Source organism: Callithrix jacchus, chromosome 19, assembly GCF_049354715.1.
Source record: "Callithrix jacchus isolate 240 chromosome 19, calJac240_pri, whole genome shotgun sequence".
In the NCBI taxonomy this organism is placed as follows: domain Eukaryota; kingdom Metazoa; phylum Chordata; class Mammalia; order Primates; family Cebidae; genus Callithrix; species Callithrix jacchus.
In genome coordinates, this window is record NC_133520.1 from 52,515,847 (window position 1) to 52,537,651 (window position 21,805).

At 40.5% G+C, this 21,805-nt stretch overlaps 1 protein-coding gene across 13 annotated transcripts in view; it reads left to right on the forward strand.

Moving 5' to 3' along the window:
• SIPA1L2 (signal induced proliferation associated 1 like 2) overlaps positions 1-21,805 on the forward strand; it is a 233,577-nt gene that overhangs the window by 130,897 nt on the left and 80,875 nt on the right. For all 13 annotated transcript variants that reach the window (XM_035281006.3, XM_078357316.1, XM_054248189.2 and 10 more), the window contains 3 exons: positions 9,677-9,810; positions 12,529-12,717; positions 19,576-19,750. In XM_035281006.3, coding sequence (XP_035136897.1) covers positions 9,677-9,810; positions 12,529-12,717; positions 19,576-19,750 — 498 coding nt within the window. The remainder of the gene's footprint in view (positions 1-9,676; positions 9,811-12,528; positions 12,718-19,575; positions 19,751-21,805) is intronic.

Genomic DNA, 21,805 nt, shown 5'->3' on the forward strand with positions numbered 1-21,805 from the left:
GACTCGGCCTCAAAATCAGTCAATAAATAAATAATACAGACATAATTGTTTAGAGAGAAAAGTGAAGGAAGGTACTTTTAGGTAGGAATTGAAAGAGCATTTAACTGCCAACTAACCCAGATCAGCAGACAGAGAGCAGGCAATTAAATGATCAACTAGTGGTTGAAAGAACAAAGAACCTTTAAAATGCATTTTATGGAAAAATAGCAAGCTAGCTTCTGCTGTGCATATTTACAAAGTAAAGGACGAGAGGGAACAGGTGCGCAGTTGCTTGTGGCCTTGGTATGCTTACAAATGGTTCTGTCGTCGCTGGATGCTAACAGCTTTGATAAATCCTGTAAGGCAGAGCTGTGAGTGAATGTCTTTTACATACCTGGCCTCAGGAGGCCCTGCAGAGATGTGATTCTTAACTGGTCAATTCATTAGTGAGTTACCACATAAACCTCTCTTTTAAGATATCACTGCATCTAGAAACAGCTTTTGGGCTAGGGTCCAGTGTACCATCCCTGCTCCCATTCTTTTTTCCCTCTCTAAGCGAAAATGGTTATTTATTTCTTTACTGAACAGCCACAATGCACCACAGAAATGCACTGAATCTCATTTCCATTTTCTGCACTGCAATCTTGTTAACTGATTTTTTTTATCTTGCCCTGTTGTTATTTGCATGATATGTGGATTTTCATTCAGCTTCTCAAAAGTCTTTTCATAGCTTCTGTTCTGCCAAGGAAGGATTTCATTTGATTCACCCTTGAAGCAATTTTATGGAAATCATCTGCCTGGAATAAGAATAGGCTCTGGGTAGGTGAGGGTCTGAATGCACACAACCCTGGGGAAGCCTTGCTCAGTGTCCTCTGCCCAAGATGGGAAGGGCCTTTTGCCATGGAGAAAGCGGATCTTTCCTGAAAGGGGAATGTGGGATATCATTTGAAAGGGGTAACTTTTTCCCTCCCAGAGGTTATGGGAGGGGACACAGTCTCTGTTTGTCCTAATGGCATGTGGAGATGCCTTTTATAAAGCTAGACATCATCTTACATTATTGAATGGAAGATTTTGATTTCTTTGGAAACACATCCAGGTAACCTGCTATATTCCTTGATGAAACCAAAAGCATAGGGAGCCCTTAGAAGATGGTTACGAGGCATAAAAGCTGTAAGTCTACATGTGTGATGCTTGTAAACAGCAGGAACTACATTTCTGTGTTTGCAATAAGCAAGTGTATGTCTGTGTGAGACAAAGAGAGGAAGATGGGTCTGTGGCACAGATTGGCAAGGTAGGCATGAGGGGAGTTTTTGTTTTTTAACCAATTCACCTGCCATCTTTGATAAAAACAGGAATATACATATTTTGGATTCTCAAACTTTTAAAAGTATAATTGATGGTGTAAATTATTCAGTGAAGTATATACACCCCTTCTTTCTTTAAAAAGACTTCTGGAAGTGCAGTGTAATCTCTCCAGGTGATTCTGGGTCAGCATTTTGAGATTAAAAGTTGGAATCACCTTCAGACTCACTCGTGAACTGTGGCGGATGTTTGAGCTCAAAATCAAAATACTCTATGATGCAGTTTATTTTATGTGCACTCCATTTTGTTTTGATTTCATTTTTTTTTTTTTGTCAGTAACATGCATGCCGTCAACTGTAGTGCCCCTCTCCCAGGTCAGTGATGCTGTTACATGTATTAGGTATCTTAGGAGACTGCCGGAGGATTCTGAGGTTAAGAAAGGTTCTGTAACTAACCCAAGGTTAAGCATGTGATAAGAAGTATCAAAGCCCAGATTAGGCAACCAGTAATTAAGCTTTTTATAATTATAAGATTGCACAGTAAATGGGTTTGAGGCTGCTGGTTAAGTAAGGTGAATTGAAAACGTGTTATCTCTTCCCCTTCCAGAATACCACTAAAAATGACAGTGAAGGAATTTTTTAAATGGGCATAACGCCACAAAGTAAAAAAGCACCAGGTAGAAGCAGCGAAGGCAGGGTATATGAAAGCATGTGGAAGAGCAAGACCACTCCTAGCAGATTGAGAGAGCCAGCCTCCTGTGTCCCCCAGCATTGGTGGTCACGGGAAGAGGGTAGAGGCCATCAAGAAGTGAGTCAGGCCATGCCACAGAACCAGGCACCCTTGGAGAAAGACTAGGGGAGTGAAAACAGGGGGCCGGTTACGTGCTTATAAAAGGCCAGGTTCTCTCTTTCCCTTATAGGCAGTTTACTATTTGTCCCTTTCCCAGGTAGAAAATAAGATTTATTCTGAAAAATAGAACAACAAGCCCAGCGAAGGGCAGGACTAAGACACTTAACTGAAAGTGGGGACTTAGTGAAAGTCAGCACAGTGAGGTGCCCAGCCACACCGCGTTTTTTGAGCTAAATATTTCTAGACAGGAGACTGGAAGGGCATTCCCTGAGACACTCACTGGCTCAATAAGAAGATGCCCCTGTCTGATGGCTGGGCCCTGCCTGACCAGCCTAACAAGGCACAGCTCAGAGATACGGTGGGGTCAGTGCCAGTCCACCCCAATACGATGACTATTGTAATAAAGTTAATCACACAATGTTTTTGGTTTCACAGTGCATATAAAAGTTAAGTTTATACTGTAGTCTACTATGCATGATAGTGCTATATCTAAAAGCACAGTGTACATATCTTGATTGAAAAACACTTCATTGCTAAAAATGCTAACGATCACCTGAGCCTCCAGTAAGTCAACCGTTTTTCTGATGAAGAATCTTGCCTCCACATTGATGGTTGTTGGCTGATCAGGGTGGTGGGTGTTGAAGCTTAGGATGGCTGTGACAATTTCTTAAAACAACAGTGAAGTTTGCCACATTGATTGACTCTTTCTTTTAGGAAAGATTTTTCCGTAGCATGGGATGTTACTCGATAGCATTTGACCCACAATAGATCTTTGAAAATCATCTCAAACCCTGTTACTGTTGAATCAACCAAGGTCATGCAGTATTCTAAATCCTTTGCGGTTATTTCAACAATGTTCACAGCATCTTCACCAGGAGTGAATTCCATCAAAGTTGCTCATCCATAAGAAGCAACCCCTCATCTGTGTAAGTTTGATCATGAGCAATTCAATCAGATCTGCAGGCTTAAATTCTATTTCTAGTCCTCTTGCTATTTCTACTACATCTGCAGTTACTCCCTCCATTGAACTCTTGAATCCCTCAAAGTCATCCATGAGGGTTGGAGTCACCTTCTAAATCTCTTTAAGTTTATATTTTGACATCCTCTCATGAATCAAACGTTTTTAATGGCATCTGGAGTGATGAATCTCTTCCAGGTTTCCAATTTTATCTGCCTAGATCCATCAGAGGAATCTCTATTTATGGGAGATATAGCCTTACAAAATGTATTTCTTAAATAATAAGGCTTAAAGGGCAGAAATACTCTGATTCATGGGCTACAGAATGAATGTGGTATTAGCAGGGATGAAAACAACAGTAACCTCCTTATATATTTCCATCAGAGCTCTTGGGTGATGAGATGTGTTGTTAATAAGCAGTAGTATTTTGAAAGGAATGTTTTTGTCTCAGAACTAGGACTCAACAGTGGGCTTAAAATAGTCAGTAAACCATACTGTAAACAGATGGGCTGTCATCCAGGCTTTGTCGTTCTGCTGATGGAGCACAGGCAGAGCAAAGCACAATTCTTAAGGGCCCTTGGATTTTCCGAATGATCGATAAGCATTGGCTTCAACTTAAAGCCACCAGCTGCATTAGCCCCTAGCAAGAGAGTCAGCCTATCTTTTGAAGCTTTGAAACCCGGCATTGACATCCCCTCTCTAACTATGAAAATTCTAGATGGCATCTTCTTCTACTAGAAGCCTGTTTCATCTGTATCGAAAGTCTGTTGTTTATTAGCATTAGCAGCTACTATCGTCTGTTGTCTTGCCTAAATAACTTGCTGGATAACTTGGTATAGCTTCACTCCATCAGCACTTGCTTCTTCACCTTGCACTTTAATCATGGAAATAGCTTCTTACCTTAGGCCTCATGAAGCAACCTCTGCTAGCTTCCAGTTTTCCTTCTGTACCTTCCTCACCTCTCTCAGCCTTCACAGAATGGAAGAGAGATACAGCCTTGCTCTGGATGAGGCTTAGCTCTGGCTTAAGGGAATGTTGTAGCTGGTTTTGTCTTCCCTCCAGACCGCTCAGACTTGCTTGGTATCAGCAGTAGGCTGTTTTGCTTTCTCACCATGTGTTCTCTGAAGCAGCACTTTTACTGTTTTCAAGAACTTTTCCGTTGCATTCACTACTTGGTTTGCTGTTGGTGAAAGTCAACACCGTGAGGTGCCCAGCCTCTCTGTGAAATCAAGAGGCCTAGCTTTCAGGCTGTCTCAGCTTTTGACATGCTTTCCTCACTAAGCTTAATCGTTTTTAGCTTTTCATTTAAAGGGAGAGAAGCGTGACTCTTCCTTTCATTTTAACTCTTACAGGCCATTGTAGGGTTATTATTTGGCCTAATTTCAATGCTTCTGTGTCTCCAGGGAAAATAGGGCAGTCGAGGAGTTTAACTTTTGTCTCTTTCCTGTATGATTACCCCACAGCACTAAAACATTTTGGAGCAGACAGTATTTGTATCCCCCGTATTTATCAGTTTCTGGCACACAGTTAGACATCCACTGTTCAACATTGGAATAAGTTAATTAAGTTGGATTAAGTGAGTATGTGTGGAAGGCTAAATAATGGTCTCCAGGGCTGTCCAGGTCCTAATCCCTGGAGCTTGTGTACGCTCCCTCATATGGCAGAAGAGATTTTGCAGTTTTGGTTAAGTTCGGGATCTTGAGATAGGGAGACTATCCTGGATTATCTGGGCAGGACCTGGCTGGGACCTAGATGCCATCACAGGTGTCCTTATAGGAGAGAAACGGAAATTTGACTACCGAAGAGAAAGGCGATGTGGCCACTGAAACGAGGTGCTTGGCTGCTGGCTATGAAGATGGGGGAAGGGCCATGAGCCAAGAAATGGCAGGAGTGTAGGTCTAGAAGCTAGAGAAGGCAAGGACATAGATTTTCCTCTAGAGCTGCCCAGGGGAATGCCGCCACTCTAGAACCTTGATTTTTGCTTGTTAAAGCTGAATTCTGCTCTCCAGAGCTGTGTGCAGTAAATGGAGTTGTTTTAAGCCAAAAGTTTATTGAAAATTTGGTACAGCAGTAGGACATGATAGGTCTGTTGCCATCTAAGTTCGAATAGATATATATAAGTTCTCGGTCTTATAAATACTTCAAGAAACTATATTGCCCCTGTCACTGACAGAAACGCCTGCTGCAGACTCCAAGATGCTTCACACTGGTCTCGTCACTTCTGGCATGAAATGAGCTACCTCCCTGTTTTCATCTCCATATTCTTGCTTGAGGTCAAATACAACCATCGCTTTTGAACAGTACCAGAGGAGCCTACTTCTGCAGTTCAGTGATCGAAGAGCAGTTTGTTAGCACCTCTCATTTATTAGGCACTGTATCAGTAGGCCTGGGATGTAAAATGGGAAGGATTTGGCCTTTTTGGAGGTAACGGGAGTATTTCCAGTGGAAATGGTGTTTGGATTGAGTCTTGAATGATGAGTAAGAAGAATGTCAAGTGAAGAAAAGTGGAAGACATTCCAGGCAGAGGGAGCAGGTGAAGTCCAGGGTTGGTCCCATCACTGGTGGAGTATGCTTCCCTAGCCCTCTATGAGTCCGGGGATTTGTGAGAGAAGAGCCTGGAGAAAGTTTGGGATGATATCATTGACAAACGTGAAGGAGAAGACGGGTGAGTAGATGGAAAGTCAGAAGACAGATCTTCATGTCAGCATAAAGACAGAGAATCAGAAAGGTCTAAGGCTGGAGTCTTGGGAAACACTCATGCTATAAGGAGAGGCCACAGGAGGAGCCATGCCAGACACCTGGAATGAAAGACCAGGAAGCAATCTCACCTGGAAAAACAGATGTCGTAGAAGTGGAGGAGTAGAGGGACCCGACAAGAAGGGAGTGGCCACTGGTGTCGCACAGCAGACAGCTCCTGCAGTTGGAGGCCTGGAAGGTAGTTGGATTTGGCAACAAGACCTTGAGTGGAGCAATAGCTTGGCAGAAAGTTTGATGTGGATTGGGGATTAAATACTAATTAAGGAAACAGGAAGGAGAGACAATGATGACTTCAGGAATAGGTACTATCCCCACTGACAGGCTGTGGGGGAGTGAAACAGTTGTGGTTTCTGTCTGTGCAGAAGGCCCTGTCCATTTGCAAGGACCACCAGCCCTTCCTCCTATTGAACCCGCCTCCCTCCAGTTTTTAAAACTGAAGGTATATTTTATGTACAGTAAAATTTACTTTTTTTAATGCACATATCTGAGAGTTTTGAGAAATAAATATCATGTTACCGTTACCACAATCAGCGTAGAATAGCTTTGTGACCCCAGAACATTCTCCCATGCCTCCTCTGTACTCAACCCCTTCCTTCCAGCCCCTGGCAGCCATGGCCCTTGTTTTCTGTCCGTGTGGTACCTGCTGAGTATGAAAGCAGTACGCATGTTATCATTTTATGTTGTCACCTATTAGAATTAGAGATTTGATTTTCTTAATCTGAGGCTCTCAATCTTACCGTAAAAAGTAGTTGTGTGTATTTACTCTTGTATACCTACAATAATTTGAAACTCTTTTGGATCTTGTTATAGGGCTCATCAAATGCCAAATATAGAATTGAGTATTTTTGCAAGTAACTTTTTGAAATGTGTTATAGGAAGGAAGATTTTGTCTTATGACTCTTGTATTTTTGTTTGCTTTCTGAATATTTTTCTTCATGCATTTGGCTTATGCTGCATTTGACTCATTGAGAGAAAAACAAGTTATTGTCAGGATAGTTAACTAACTGCAACTAAGAATATTCTAAAGTGATTTAAGTTTAAAGATGCATTTTCCATAGGATCTAATGTCGTGGGTCCAGTAGTCACTAATGCCAACTTAATGCAGTGACAGTGTACTTAGTAGTCTGAAGTAGACAATTAGCTTTTAGTCTCTGTTTTCACTGAATGTGGTGTTTTTTTGCCTGCTTCTGGATCAGCTCTTCTTAATCCCAGATCGTTGTTTATGTATGCTTGATGTCACTGGAGTTTTTATGTTTGTAATGGCTACTTTGGCCATTATCAGTACACAGTACAGCCATGCATCACTTAACAACAGAGATCTATTCTGAGAAATGCATCCCTAGGCAGTATCATCATTGTGCAAATGCCGTAGAGCATACTTACAAAAACCGAGATGGGATAGCCTTCTATACATGAAGGCTCTGTGGTATTGCATTTTGCTCCTAGGCCACAAACCTGTGCAGCATGTTACTGTACTGAATACTACAGGCAGTTGTAACACAATGGTAAGTATTTTTGTATCTAAACATAGAAACGGTACAGTAAAAATACTGTATGAAAGATCAAAAGTGGTTCACCTGTATAGGGCACTTACCATGAATGGAGCTGCACTATTGACTAAAAGTTGCTCTGCGTGAGTCAATGATAGAGTCGTGAATTAATGTGAAGGTCTAGGACATTATGCTGCTGCAGACTTTATAAACACCGTACACTGGGCAATGCTGCATTTATTAAAGTTCACAAATGCTTTATATTAGGCAGCACTTCATTTATTTAAAAAATTTCTTTAATAATAATTAACATTAGCTTACAGTAATTTTTCTGCTTTATAGCTTTATTTTTTTAATGTTTTTACTCTTGTAATAACACTTAATGCACACATTGTACAACTGTACAAAAATACTTACTTCATATCCTTATTCTGTAAGCGTTTTTTCTACTTAATTTACTTTTATTTTAAGAACGTTTTTTGGTTTTGAGTAATATGTTGGATTCCCACGTAATGACATTCGTAATGTCACTAGACGATAGTAGTTTTTCAGCCTCATGATAATCTTACGGGACCACCATTGGTATATGTGCTGCGTCGCTGACCAAAGCAGCATTACTCAGCACATGACTGTAGTATACCCAAGGGATTTATTACTCACTAAAAAAAATAGTCTAGTTTCCTTTTGTGCCAGTCTAGGACTATACTATGTCAATAATTCACCTTTCATCTTTTAAAATAGTTTGCTTGCTGCTTCTGTCCCTGACTTTAAAGGGAAATAATGTCAGTTCTAATCCTGTTTGGTTGCAAACAGCAAATAGGTAAATGATTTACCTTTTCAAGGTCTAGCCAGTATGCGTTAGCGGCTTTGGATAGCGTGTACTCTGAGTGATTCAGGTGCTATTTCCTTTGCTGATCTCATTCTGTTTTCCACTTTCTCAGCAACATTTCTTATTCCTTCAGAAATCATTGTGGCGAGCATTGGCATAACCAAAAGCCTTTGGAATACCTATAGGTTTTCTTGAAGCTTGTAAATGTTCACTGTATTGTTTCTTTTTAGCTAAAAAACCTTAAGTCAGGGTAAAAAAAATCGATTTTATGAGGATACACCTTGGAGAACTGACCTGGCAGCAGTTCATTAAGAAATAAATGAATAACACCTGGACGTTTGCGTTTACCACCTGCTCACATGAATTATTGGTAGGATGGAGCTGCTAAAAATAGATAAAATTTTAAGCTGCATTCATAAGCATTTGGGTAATTGCTCCCTCTATTTTGTGTGGGTTGGACCATATCTTGAATGTTGTAAGTTCGGGTCATTTCAGAGGAAACATTTTAAAAGTTTGAAAGTTGCAATGAGGTGTTTTTTGGTCTTTTAGCAGAGCTCACTGATAAGAAACCAGCAGTCTAGTGGGAATTGCTTACAGAGCAGTAGGCGTCATGTCATTTAAAGGGTTCAGAATAGAGTATTTGCTTCATAAGTAGCGATTATTTTCTGGAATGTTCTCCCCATGGCTGAAACAATGCCCACATGTAGTGAGTGTACATATGCATACGAGAAGAATGACTGTCTCTTAAGAAAGATGTCCTGGAAGGATCCCTGTGTTAGAGGAACAGTATAGCCTCAGGTTCTACCCTTTCCATGTGGATGGTATGATTTTTAGATCCCTCAAAGACCAGTGATTTTATGTGAAAGAAGTGATTAGCTGATGGCATTGTAAACCAAGTTACAGGATTTGTAGAAAGAATTTGACTTTAGCAACTCGCTTTTATGTATTTTATGTTCCTAAATTGTGCTTTAGACTCTATGAACCTTACAAACTTTAGAAACATTCTGCTGTTTTAGTGACATTGTAATGAAAAGGCAATTTTTGCTACACTACTTATCACCAAGATTAATCTGGCTGGCCCGAATGGCTACTTAGGTCACTTCTGGCGCCCTCATTGAGTCAAAGATGATGACTTTTCCCAGACGGAGGGAAACCGTTTTCGGTATCGATTTTTCAAGTAGCCATGTTCCTCTTTTGACAGTTTCTAAGAATGACAGTACCTCTTTCTAATGATGCTATTCAGATAATCGCAAAATAACAACTTTGGGATAGGGAGGCTTTTGCTGTTCAGGAACTAGTGAAAAGCATAATGAGAAGATGAAGTAACTGAAAATGAGATGTAGAAGTGCATCCGAACTGGAAACCAGATTTGATCAAACAAATACAGGGAAATTGTTATGTATGAGCTGTGTGGTGCTTCCTCAGAGATTTGTTACACAAACTAAGAGATATCCATTCTGCTTTTTGTTCCTTTCTCTTTCTTTTGATGCCACCCTCTCTCTTTCATTATAGAGCACCAAAACTACTTCGGAATAGATGAAAACCTTGGTCCAGTGGCAGTTAGCATCCGGAGAGAGAAGGTGGAAGATGCCAAGGAGAAAGAAGGATCCCAGTTCAACTATAGGGTGGCTTTCAGGACAAGTGAGGTAATGGAATTGCTTGCCATTGTTATTAGGCTAAAGTCTAAAACTTCCTTTGATGTTACTGCTTGAGTTTATTGTAGATAGGGTACTGAGTTTATTTTTTTAATGTTAATGATTGCAACATTTAAGATAATTAAAAAGGGCATTGCAGCGTTTTATTCCAAATGAAAAATTTGGAAACATGTCATGGATATTAAGTGGCTGTATTAGTTCATTGTCACACTACTATAAAGAACTACTGAGACTGGGTAATTTATGAGGAAAAGGTTTAATTGACTCATAGTTCTGCAAGCTTAACAAGAAACATGAGTGGAGGCCTCAGGAAACTTAGACTCATGACGGAAGGTGGAGGGGAAGCAAGCACTTCTCACCATGATGGAGCAGGACAGAGCGAGAGAGCAAAGGGGGAAGTGCCACACACGTTTAAACTATCAAACCCTGTGAGACCTCACTATCATGAGAACAGCAAGGGGGAAATTCACCTCCATGATCCAGTCACCTCCCACCAGGCCCCTTCTCTAATTTGACATGAGATTTGGGCAGGGACACAAATCTAACCCACATTATTTCACCGCTGGTCCCTCCCAAATCTCATGTCCTTCTCACATTGCAAAATACAATTATCCCTTCTCAACAGTCCCCTAGTCTTAACTCATTCCAGCGTTAACTCAGAAGTCCACAGAACAAAGTCTCATCTGAGACAAGGCAAGTCCCTTCTGCTGATGAGCTGGTAAAATCCGAAACAAGTTAGTTACTTCCAATACGCAATGGGACTGCAGGGATGGGTAAATGTTCCTGTTCCAAATGGGAGAAATTGGCCAAAAAAGGGGACTACAGGCCCCATGCAAGTCCAGAACCCACCAGGACAGTCATTACTACCCACACTTTGTTACACTGAGGACCCAGGTTTTCTTCTTGCCTGTCTTGCTTTTAATGGAAAGTGAGATTGTTGTACAAATGACATAACATGTATAGCTAAATAGGTAGAGATATTGATTTATATAAAGAATTAAGTCTGAAGCTGGGCATGGTGGCACATGCATGTAGTCCCAGCTACTCAGGAGGCTGGGTGGAAGGATGGCTTGAGCCTCTGGAGTTGAGGCTGTAGTGCACTATGGTTGCACCTGTGAATAGGCTCTGCACTCCAGCCTGGGCAAAAGCAAGACACTGTCTCTTAAAAATGAAAAGAATTAGATCTGTCTAGCACTTTAGCTTTTATCCTTTTAGTATGTTTTAATTAGAGAGATATATATTTGGCAGATACTCCAGAGCATGTATTTTGGTTAACTGCTTCCAGATCAAAGAAAACACAGAGCCCTTTTCTAGTTTCTAGCTGCATGAACACGTGTACCCCTGTTCATCTTACCTAGTACATAAGTGTCCCAGTGACCTAGGCTCTATTCTAGGTATGTGTGAGTTAAAGTCTCTCTCTTAAAGTGACATATTTTAAGTTATAGATCTGTGCTGTTCAGTTCAGTAGCCACTAGCCACAGGTGGCTATTTAAATTAAATTTAAATGCTTAATTTAATTTAAATGTTAAATTTAAAGTAACTAAACAAGATTAGAAATCCTTTTCCTTCATGGCATTAGTGATTTTAAGTGTTCAGTAGCTAATGTGGCTAGGGGCTCCTCCCGTATTAGCATAGGTAGAGAACATGGTCCTCATTGCAGTTCGTGTGTTGGCCAGTGTTACAGAACATTATGCGAATGTTAGGTGTCCTTAGGACTGCCATCAGCCCAGCTCCTGTTGTTAGTAGTCTAAGGACTCTCTTACTTGCTCTGGGCAACAGAGTGAGTCAGAAGGAGATTGGATTAGAACCAGGTCTCTTCATTTATGGTTCTAGGGTTTTCTCTTCCATCATATTAGATCTTAGGCATATGCTCCAAATATAGATTGCATGTTTCAGTGCTGAATTCGAGGATACCTAAAAAAATCATGAGACAAAATTTAGTGGTTATCTTCTCAGCCCTGAATTACCCTGCCCATGGATGCCACTGGCTCTTGTTCTCCTGTTCAGTCTCAGGTATGGTCACTATGGAATATTGAAGATAAGAAAGGGAGTGGAAGAAAAGAAGATGGAGAGATAGGAAAAAGGGAGGATGGAAGAAGAGTGATCATGGCCAGGTCCAGGATCATCGTATCTAGTTTCCTCTCATGTGGGTTCAGAGTTGTAGGAATGTCCTAATTTTCGTAGCATTGCTCTGCCTTGCTTCTCCTCATTCTTAGGCATACATCTGCTCATTTCCACTTCACCTGGCTTGTTCCTGATCCTTGTATACTGTTATTTTTTAACGACTCTGAGTGTTGGCCGGGCATGGCTCACACCTGTAATCCCAGCACTTTGGGAGGCTGAGGCAGGTGGATTACAAGGTCAGGAGATCAAGACCAACCTGGCCAAGGCGGTGAAACCCCATCTCTACTAAAAATACAAAAATTAGCCAGTTGTGGTGGTGCTTGCCTGTAGTCTCGGCTACTCTGGAGACTGAGGCAGGAGAACTGCTTGAACCCAGGAGGCGGAAGTTGCAGTGAGGTAAGATCACGCCACTGCACTCCAGCCTGGGCAACAGAACGAGACTCTATCTCAAAAAAAAAAAAAAAAAAAGACTCTGAGTATTGATTTCGCCTCTTCAAATGGAACACTTTAGCCCCTTTTGCCACACTCAGAAAGAGCCTTGCTTCTCATCAATATGAACCGAAGTCTTATGTTTTGTCCCTGCAGCTTACAACTCTGAGAGGAGCAATTTTAGAAGACGCTATACCCTCTACTGCTAGGCATGGTACCGCACGAGGACTACCTCTCAAAGAAGTTTTGGAATACGTCATTCCAGAGCTAAGCATTCAGTGCCTGCGACAGGCTTCCAACTCACCCAAGGTCTCAGAGCAGCTGCTTAAGCTTGATGAACAAGGGGTGTGTATAATGTGAGATTGTATGTTTTTGTGTGAATTTGTGTCTGTTTCTAAAAGTTTGGGAGTTTTCCCATCCGTCTTTCTTGTAAGATCATTTATTTTAAATGCCCCAGAACATTTTCTCTTTAGTTTTTCCCAAATATGTTTTTATACTAGTTTGGAAGCATGATGCCATTATAGTATATAGCACACCTCCTGCTGAGTAGTGACTTTCTGTTATTACCAAGGTTTTGGTGTGTCCCAGCTTGCAGGAGTGCATCTGATCGCATGATTAATAGAAGTCAGAAGTGGTTTTTTCCAAGGTTTAAAAATCTCATGTTGGCCCTTTCCCTGAACCAGCATTTAATCTTGTCTACTCTGTGGAAGGCATCATGCTGACAGATGGATGTGAACAGCAAGCATTAGAAAGATCAAAGCTGACTAAGACCTAGTCCTTGGCCTATGGGGACAGTAAGATTAAGAGCAGAAAGGCCTCTGCATTGCAGAAGATGGTAAGAGATCTTGGAGAGGTGTAAATGCAGTGAGTACTTTGGGAAAAAAGAAATAACATCTGACTGGGCAAATCTCCCAAAGAGGTGGCATTTTAACTGGGCCTTTGAACTTGGGTAGAATCTTAAGAGGGAGACATGAGGAGCTGCTGTTTTAGGAACTATGACTAGTTTCTTTACAAAGAGAAGAGCGGTGGTGAGGTGGGGTGGGGTGGCGTGGGAGAAGTAAGTTGAGCCTAGAACAAATGAGACCTAGAATAGTAGCCTAAGGAGCTCGCACTTGATTCAGGCAGTGGGGAGCCATTGAAGGTTTTCTGTTAGGGTGTGATGTGATCAGAACTGTATTTTAGGAAGATTATTCTGGTAAAAGGGAATTATACAGGCTGATGAAGATAGAGACTGATGGCTAAGTGGAAATTAATTATGTGGTTATTGACATTGTCCAGGAGAGAATTAGTGATGGATGGAATTGAGATGTTAGTTCAGAATATGGAAAAAGGTATTTAAGTTTCATGTGCACAATAACTCATAGAGGAAACTGAACAGTGTATGCTCAAGTGCATGCAATATATTTTAAATGAGTGGATTTGCTTTTAAATCCATGATTTTAAAAAGACAGTGACAATGTATATTTTCAGAATTTCCAAGTAGCATTCTTCTGTATGTTTTAAAGGGAATATGAGATATTTCTTGGTTGACCAGATGGTCAACTATTAATGTGGTTAAACCAACCATAATACTGTGGTTAAAATCAACTATTTGACATCTCAGATGGCTAGAATTCTAAAAGTGAAGAAACGTTAGCACTGCATTATTAGCAAAAAGAAGCAGATATTCAGACACTCAGAATGAATAATCTTGAGCTCTGTCTCAGGAACGAAAACTGACATATTAACAACCAAACCAAACTCTAATCTCGAGGAGGTGACTTCTAAAATTGCATAATACACAGAATAGGTTTACCATGATTATGACTGATAAAGTATGTGGAATATATGAAATGTTCATGAAAGAGTTGATGAAAACATATTATGGCGGGTTAGAGAGGATATAGCGGGGTTGGTTGAAAGTGCTGGGACTTTGGGCAGGCTTGATGTGAAGAATAGCATTTATTTTCATGTTGTAAGAGAGCTGGTGAAAAGCACTTGCCACCTATGTGGTGTAGGTAGTTCTTTATACCTTTGTAGGATATATTGGTTCTCCCTTTAAAATATATGATTGTACTACAGAACAGGTGCCTGGTGGGTGAGGCATTCATTTGGTCCCCTGTGGCTGCTCTAGAAAGTTTTATAGATGGTCCATGTTCCCCAGAAAGCCTCAGGGCTCTGCCCCTGCTACTATCTAGGGCTTCTTTTGCCGAGCAGTGAAAAAAGACATCATGGCCGCTGCAAGTTGATTGATGTAACCATCAGTTTCTGTCCTTATCAGCCTGTTCTAGGCATCAGTGAATGTGGGCTGCCTTTCTTCTACCAGAATTATCTTCCTAAAATACACCTCTGATCATGCCACATTCTAATGGAAAATTTTCCATGTCCCCTGTTGCCTTCTGAATCAAGTACAAGCTCGTTTGGAACGTCTGTGTAGTCAGATAGGTCTAGAAGCTATGCCACGCGATTCTAAAAACCAGGCATTTTAAGGATTTTTACTGAACACCTATTTATAGTCTGATGTCAATGAATGAATTTGAAAATGGGGTTCTGCTTTGATACAAACCACTGCATTTCATATTTCTGGTAGTAGTTCATGGGCTTTTCTCTAGATTTTATATTTGTTTGACTTTGGTATACTTTCTTAATGCTGTTCAAACTTAAGCACAGTATGGCATTTTAACTCCCTAAAACTCTAAATGGTATCAGATTTCCATTATACATGAGGAAAATACACTGTTGATGTTCATTTCTGTAAGAGATTGAACAGCTTTTTTTAACATACCAGTTTCTAAAGAATCCTTACAAATCGCTTCTAGCCTTTAGGGTAGTGGAGACAAGCAGTGCTGTTTTTTTTTTATTAATTTTCCTAATAGTAAATCTTCCCAGGAAAGGATGGGCCAATTTTGTTATTGTTCTAAGGGTTTCTTAATCTTGAAAATATGTTTGAAGTATAACCTCACATGGGTCAGCCTTGGTAGCTGATGCCTGTAATCCGGCACTTTGGGAGGCTAAGGTGGGTAGATCATGTGAGATCAGGAGTTCGAGACCAGTGTGACCAACATGGTGAAACCCTGTCTCTACTAAGAATACAAAAATTAGCCAGGTGTGGTGGCGGGTGCCTGTAATCCCAGCTACTGGGGAGGCTGAGGCAGGAGAATTGCTTGAACTGGGAGGTGGTGGTTGCAGTGAGCTGAGATTGTACCACTGCACTCCAGCCTGGGCAATAGAGCGAGATTCCATCTCAAAACAAAACAAAAAAAAACGAACTATATATATATTCTCCTAATATATATACATACAATATTACATATATATATATCTCCTGATTACATACTGTTAGTTTCTACTCTTTTGTAGTTTGCAGTCCATCCTGGTATGTCATATCGCCACTGAGTATATGTGCTCTGTATAAGACGGGTTTCAAAAGTAGGAGATTCTGTGGGTGTTTAGATCATTCCTTCTGTTCTTTCAGTTTGGTTAGATGTTTTGAGTAGGAAGACTTGAAGACTGGAGAATTTTCAGGAAAGTAATTATTAAACAAGACCTTGATGGTTTTGCTACTTTATCTATATATATTTCACCTCTCCACTTCTAAAATTCCATATTTCCTTTTTAAAAAGGCTATCCCAATGTGTTTAATAGGTAAACTCAAAATTATATAGGTTGACTGTAAACAAAGTGTTATTTCGATGAATTATGACAGCTCACTATCTTAGGATATTATGAAATCCTTAACAGAATTTTTAATTGGTTCTTAAGGTCAACTACTCCATTTCCCTCTTGTCCACTCACCCCAGATATGTATGTTTACTTAATATCAGATTTGCTTTACCTGAAGTCAAGCAGGTCTAAATAAATGAGACTACATGCCTAGAACAAGTAGACTGAGTCAGGAGAATGGAGTGGAAGGGATTTATTGCACACTCAAATATACATTCAAAGCAATTGCGAGGCTTTTTTTTTCTGACCTTCATTTGAATGTAAATTTTCTTGTCAATAATGACAAAGCTTCTGGCCTTGGAAATAGAGCTGCCAGTTTTTATCCTGTCTCAGAAAATGGGGCATGGTTTGGATCCTCTGCTGTCTGGCCAGTGTGTATGTATGTCCAGCTGTCAGCACTGAAGCCATAGGGAATTTTGACAAGGGAATATTTTTAGTTCACAGCAGTACTTATGTCCAAGTGCAAGCCTACTTCTATCCCTGGACTGTGGGACTGGCATAGCTCTTATCAGACCAGTTAATTAAAGGTTGGTGCAGTAGACTAAGTATTAGGCTTAGCTTGAGGTTTAATGAAGCCTTGTTCTGAGAGAATGAGGAATTTCAGTGCATGGAATCTGGAGTCTCTTGTTTACTTTATATTACGTTGGAGCTGAGGAAGTATGTTGCTGCTTTCTGATATACCCTGGGAGTATTTAGGAGTTGATACCACAATTTGATTGTTTTCCAGGTTTCTGAAAAAGACTGGTGAGAGAGGTCTCTTTACTGAACATTTTATTCTGTTACTGTTTTACTGGAATCAGCCCTTGTTGTAAACAAGCCGTAATTCTTTAAGTCACTGGAGGTATTTCTGTTGTATAAGTTTCACTTGGCAAACTGATAAAAAGTAGGCATGACTGGCAAATACCTGTGAGTGGTAAACCCATGCCATGTCATGTGTGTAACAAAGTGTTTTCTTTGGAGCCAGGGTATGGCAGCTATCCTAAGACACCTGAGGGCCTTGAAATCTGTTTTAGCCACATCCACTGATTCCCATGGGCCCAGGAGCTTCTTGGATGGAAATGCAAATCCTATTCATGGTTAGGATCTAGGCACAGGCTGTTGTGTCCGATGGCTGGAAGAGAAGGGTGTGAAGTTGACAGCACAACAGTCAGCAATGAGGTTTTATGAGGTTTCAGTTCTCCAGTTGTTTGATCTTTGCCTGAATGAGAGTTCACGAGAAATAGCAAGCCCACAAGACTCTCCAAGTCAGAGAGAAGGTGTGCCAGTCCAGTGATGGCTCTTCTTGACATACAGTGCACACTCTGGGCTCCCAAACACCTCTACTCCAGAACTCCGCATTAAAGAGCTGAACAGGAGAAGAGGAAGGGTTTTCCTCCTGGAGATGCCAGGGCATTCTAAGGCAAGCTGTCTTTTGTCCTGAGGCACTGGAGACAAAATTGGCCTTCAGATGATGTGGGACATGGCACTGGCAATGGTCTCAGGTAAGAAGGAGCAGATGACGCACAAACAGAGACAGCAGCCACCAGGACAGAGTGACCTCCAAGGATGAGGATCATGGTGCAGCAATTCTACTGGGTGCAGTGGAAGCAGTGGGCACTGAGGTGAACAGGCATTGGAGTTAGCATAGCGGCTCTAGTATTCTGCGGTATTAATGGTGGACTCTCATTATAGCCAGGGCCTAATAACTGGAGAGCACAAATCCTCTTCTCACAGTGAAAGAGAAGTCAACTAACATCGTGTCCATGATGGGAAGCAGTCATTTTCAGGCCACATCTTAGTATTAATACAGATTCCAACAATTACAGATGTCACCAACATCTGTGTAATAATTGGTAATCGTAATAGTTTCTCTAATGCACTTTAAGATCCCGAAATGTTTTCTGAGTCACTTAGGAGCAAATAATGTTTCTAATAAAATGAGGTTAGTCATGTTTATTGTACTTAATATTTTTTTGAAGATGATCATCTATTCTCAGTAAATGTGTTACTCATTGATTTAAATAATTGTGTTGATCGGAAACATTGACTCCTCAATCTCTGGGTAAATAGAAAGTTTTCTTCTTGACCCTACTACAGTAGTAGTTCAGTACATTTAGAATGTTAGGCATTGAGTAGTATATGAACACCATCTCATATCCCCACCCTGAGGGTACAGATCATTTTCCTCACTATGCAGCTGGGGATCTCCCGGCTTTGACAGAGTCCCAAGGCCCATGAACTGCAATGCTGTAGCATGCATCAGTATAGGTAGCTGATTCAATCAGATTGTACACAGGTGATGTTTCCTTTTACAGTCACCTCCAGAATATACATTCAGAATATATGGGTGGTTGACTCTACCTGCTCAACTCTGAGTTTAACTGGTATGCAGTAAATGTTTCCTGATGTCTGCTGAGATCACCCAGGCAGATGTCACATGCCTTTCTTGCATAATATGTTGTCATTAGGTAATAATATGGATGAGACTGCTGTCATCACTTTGCTGCTCCAGGGAAATGAGTATCATTTTGCCTTATTTTACTAAGATAGTCAGCTATGAATTTTGATTAAAGGCTCTATTTTACAGCTTGATAATAAAAGTGAACAGTGTTATGGATTGATGTCTTTAGGGAATTGGCGATGTCAGATAATCTGTCAGCCTTTGCGGCTCAGATTGCTGGTAGTAAGATTAAGAGCTCTGATTGCGTGAGTGAGAAGCAGTTCCTCTTTGAGGGGATATAAGAAAGCTATAAAAATGCATCCAGTTTCTTACTGGCCTTGGGAGGAAGTCCTATGGCTTCCAGCATGAACGTGGCATTGACCTAAGGTAGGATTGTAGCAGGAGCTCCTCAGTTGCTATTAGAATTTTTTGTAGTACACTGTATATTTAGCAGATGTTTTCAAAATAGTTAAAAATGTAAGAAATGAATATAAATTTACAGCCAAAGTTATTTTTTATGGCAACAAAACATTTTAATGTTTATATACATGTATCATAATTTCCATTGGAATTCTACCCTTACTGGACCTTAATTTGATTTGTTTTTTCCTTACAGTCTTAACATATTTACAAGAAACATATAAAATTCAGATAAAGAAGAAAAAGGTATTACTAGAGAGGGAAACTGTTAAAAGTATGTAGCCTTTTTTCTTTCCAGCTTAGAAGATGATCCTAATTACTATATGAAGTATATCAGATTAAGTGTTTCCACAGTTCTATTTTTAAGTAGATGCTTGAACCTTGATTTCCTGTCCTTTTTGGAAATCTGGCAAATCCCACATGGCCATGGCCATTATGTTTTAGGGTTTCTGACATGTCTCCAGCTGTGTTCTGGGGTTTCTGGGTTATTATTTGTAGCATCTCGCACGGTGGCAGTTGCCTGCTCTTTTGCTTATTCGCTTGTGGGAATTGTTCTGGCATGCTTTCCTCGAACAGTTCTCAGCTTCTGTAGTTTTAATTTTACTGGAAGTTAGCTTGTCTGATATGCTTTGCCAAGTAATTATATTTCTCCCCCATTTCAGCTGAGCTTTCAGCACAAGATCGGGATCCTTTATTGCAAAGCAGGCCAGAGCACAGAGGAAGAGATGTATAACAATGAGACAGCGGGACCAGCTTTTGAAGAATTCCTTGATCTGCTGGGCCAGAGAGTCCGACTGAAAGGATTTACTAAATATCGAGCTCAGCTAGACAATAAGAGTAAGTTTAATGTTTGTGTGTGTGCACAGTTTTAATTCTCCTAAGGTAGGCGTGCTGCATAAATCTAAGTAAGTGATCACATGCCCTCCTGTCCCCGACCCCAGAAGCAGCCTAGGAAGCTTATTTGGAATAGAGTTTAGATTTCCTCAGATGAACAAAGGAAACACATTTCTCAAGAGGTATGTGCTTCACAGCATAAGCTCAAAGGGTCAATTCTTTTTCCTTTGTAACACCAGCAGAGAGATTCCCCAGTGTTTCATGAAGAATTTTTTAATATTTTCTTCTTTCTTTTACCCTAACCTCTTCTATCATACCCTTGTTTCATTATACCAAGGACAAGCACTGCATTAATTTCTAAGAGACAAAATATTAACACATCCATTCATGCTGTGTTATTGGGCTTATTTTGTTCATTTCCAGATTCATGATGTTAACCAGGCGGTTGGAGCAGTGATTCAAAAGCTAATGCATCTTCACACGATGCCCCCTTATAGCAGACCTTCACATGTACCCGCTAGGTCTAAAATTAAAAAAAAAAAAAAAACGTGCCTGTAATCCCAGCTACTCGGGAGGCTGACGCAGGAGAATTGCCTGAACCCAGGAGGCAGAGATTGCGGTGAGCCGAGGTCGCGCCATTGCACTCCAGCCTGGGTTACAAGAGCAAAACTCCGTCTCAAAAAAAAAAACTGCTGCATCTTACTTTTCAAGGATTTTAGTTAGATCCCCTTGAGCAGGGCACATACTGGCTGTACAGTGGCAGATTGACTAGTCAATCCAAAACATGGGCTTTATGCCCTCCTAGTAGGATACATGAGTTTGTCTGATATCTACACATAATCTTATTTCTCACGATGTCTGTAAGGTCTCTATATTTCATCTCTGTGCTGTTATTTAGTTGCTATGAATATCTAAAATACCAGGCAGAGTAATTTTACGTATATTGGACAATTCTGCTTATTATCAAAAATCGTGTTTCCTGTTTTAATAAAAAGAGAGGAACAGATAGTCTAAGCTTGGAGGATCTGAACAAGCATCTAGTCCCAACTCCAAGTAGGAATGGTGAAGGGGAAGTTTTCTGTGTGGGAGCGCCAGGTGTGGCTGAGCTGGGAATGGAACCGAGGTGGCCTGATGCCGTGTCTTTCTGCCTTCTGTTCTCCTCCTTTAGTCATCAAGCCCTGTCCCCAAGTCTACTCAACGTGGGACTATCACTGATACTCCATTTGGTTGAGGGTGGTGTTGGTAGTCAGTTCCGTTTTTTGACCTGTTTTTGAAAGTAGCAGTTACAAGATAGTTCACAAGGCCCTGCGATTATGTAAACTCACACATGGGCTCCCTAGGTGTCCTCTACGCACGCCAAGGATGGAGTTTGACTATTATGTTGTGTAATGCTCGTGCCTCAGAACTAATTCATGGTACCCAAAATACAAATATCCGTATATTTTAATAAAGACCAACATGCCATTTTCCAATTTTCCTTCTTTATTTCTTTTCAAACTCCTCTTTCCTGTAAACAACCATTTACCCGCTAGAGATGCTGATATTCTTCCCTTAAGGATATCCTTCCAGGAAAACCACTGCTGATGTGAACTCTTATTGCTACGTGTGTTGTAATTCACTCTCTTCAGTGAATTGGATTGAGAAAACACTTTAAGAGTCTCTGATCTGTGTTGTCTGTAAAACTACAAACAACATAGACAATCCAAGTGTTTTCCTACATATATGATTGACATTGGCTTTGCATTTTTATGACATATGCAACATCCTTGATACATTGCAGATGTAGTATTACATGCCTTAGCTCAATGAGATGAGAACATAACTAGATTTTGATATGTTGACTTTGATAATAAATCTGTACGTTATTTTTAGGAGCTAGGCATTTTGTGAGATGCAAAGAAGTATGACATTCTTTTAGTAGAGAGGAGATAGGTGAGAATTAGATATGGGAGAATGGTCAGATAAAAATTATGTCTCTCAAGGAACAGACAAATAAAAATCTTCCTTGTAGAATTTGGGGGAATTGAGTTCTAGTTATAACTGTCTGCTCATCAGACG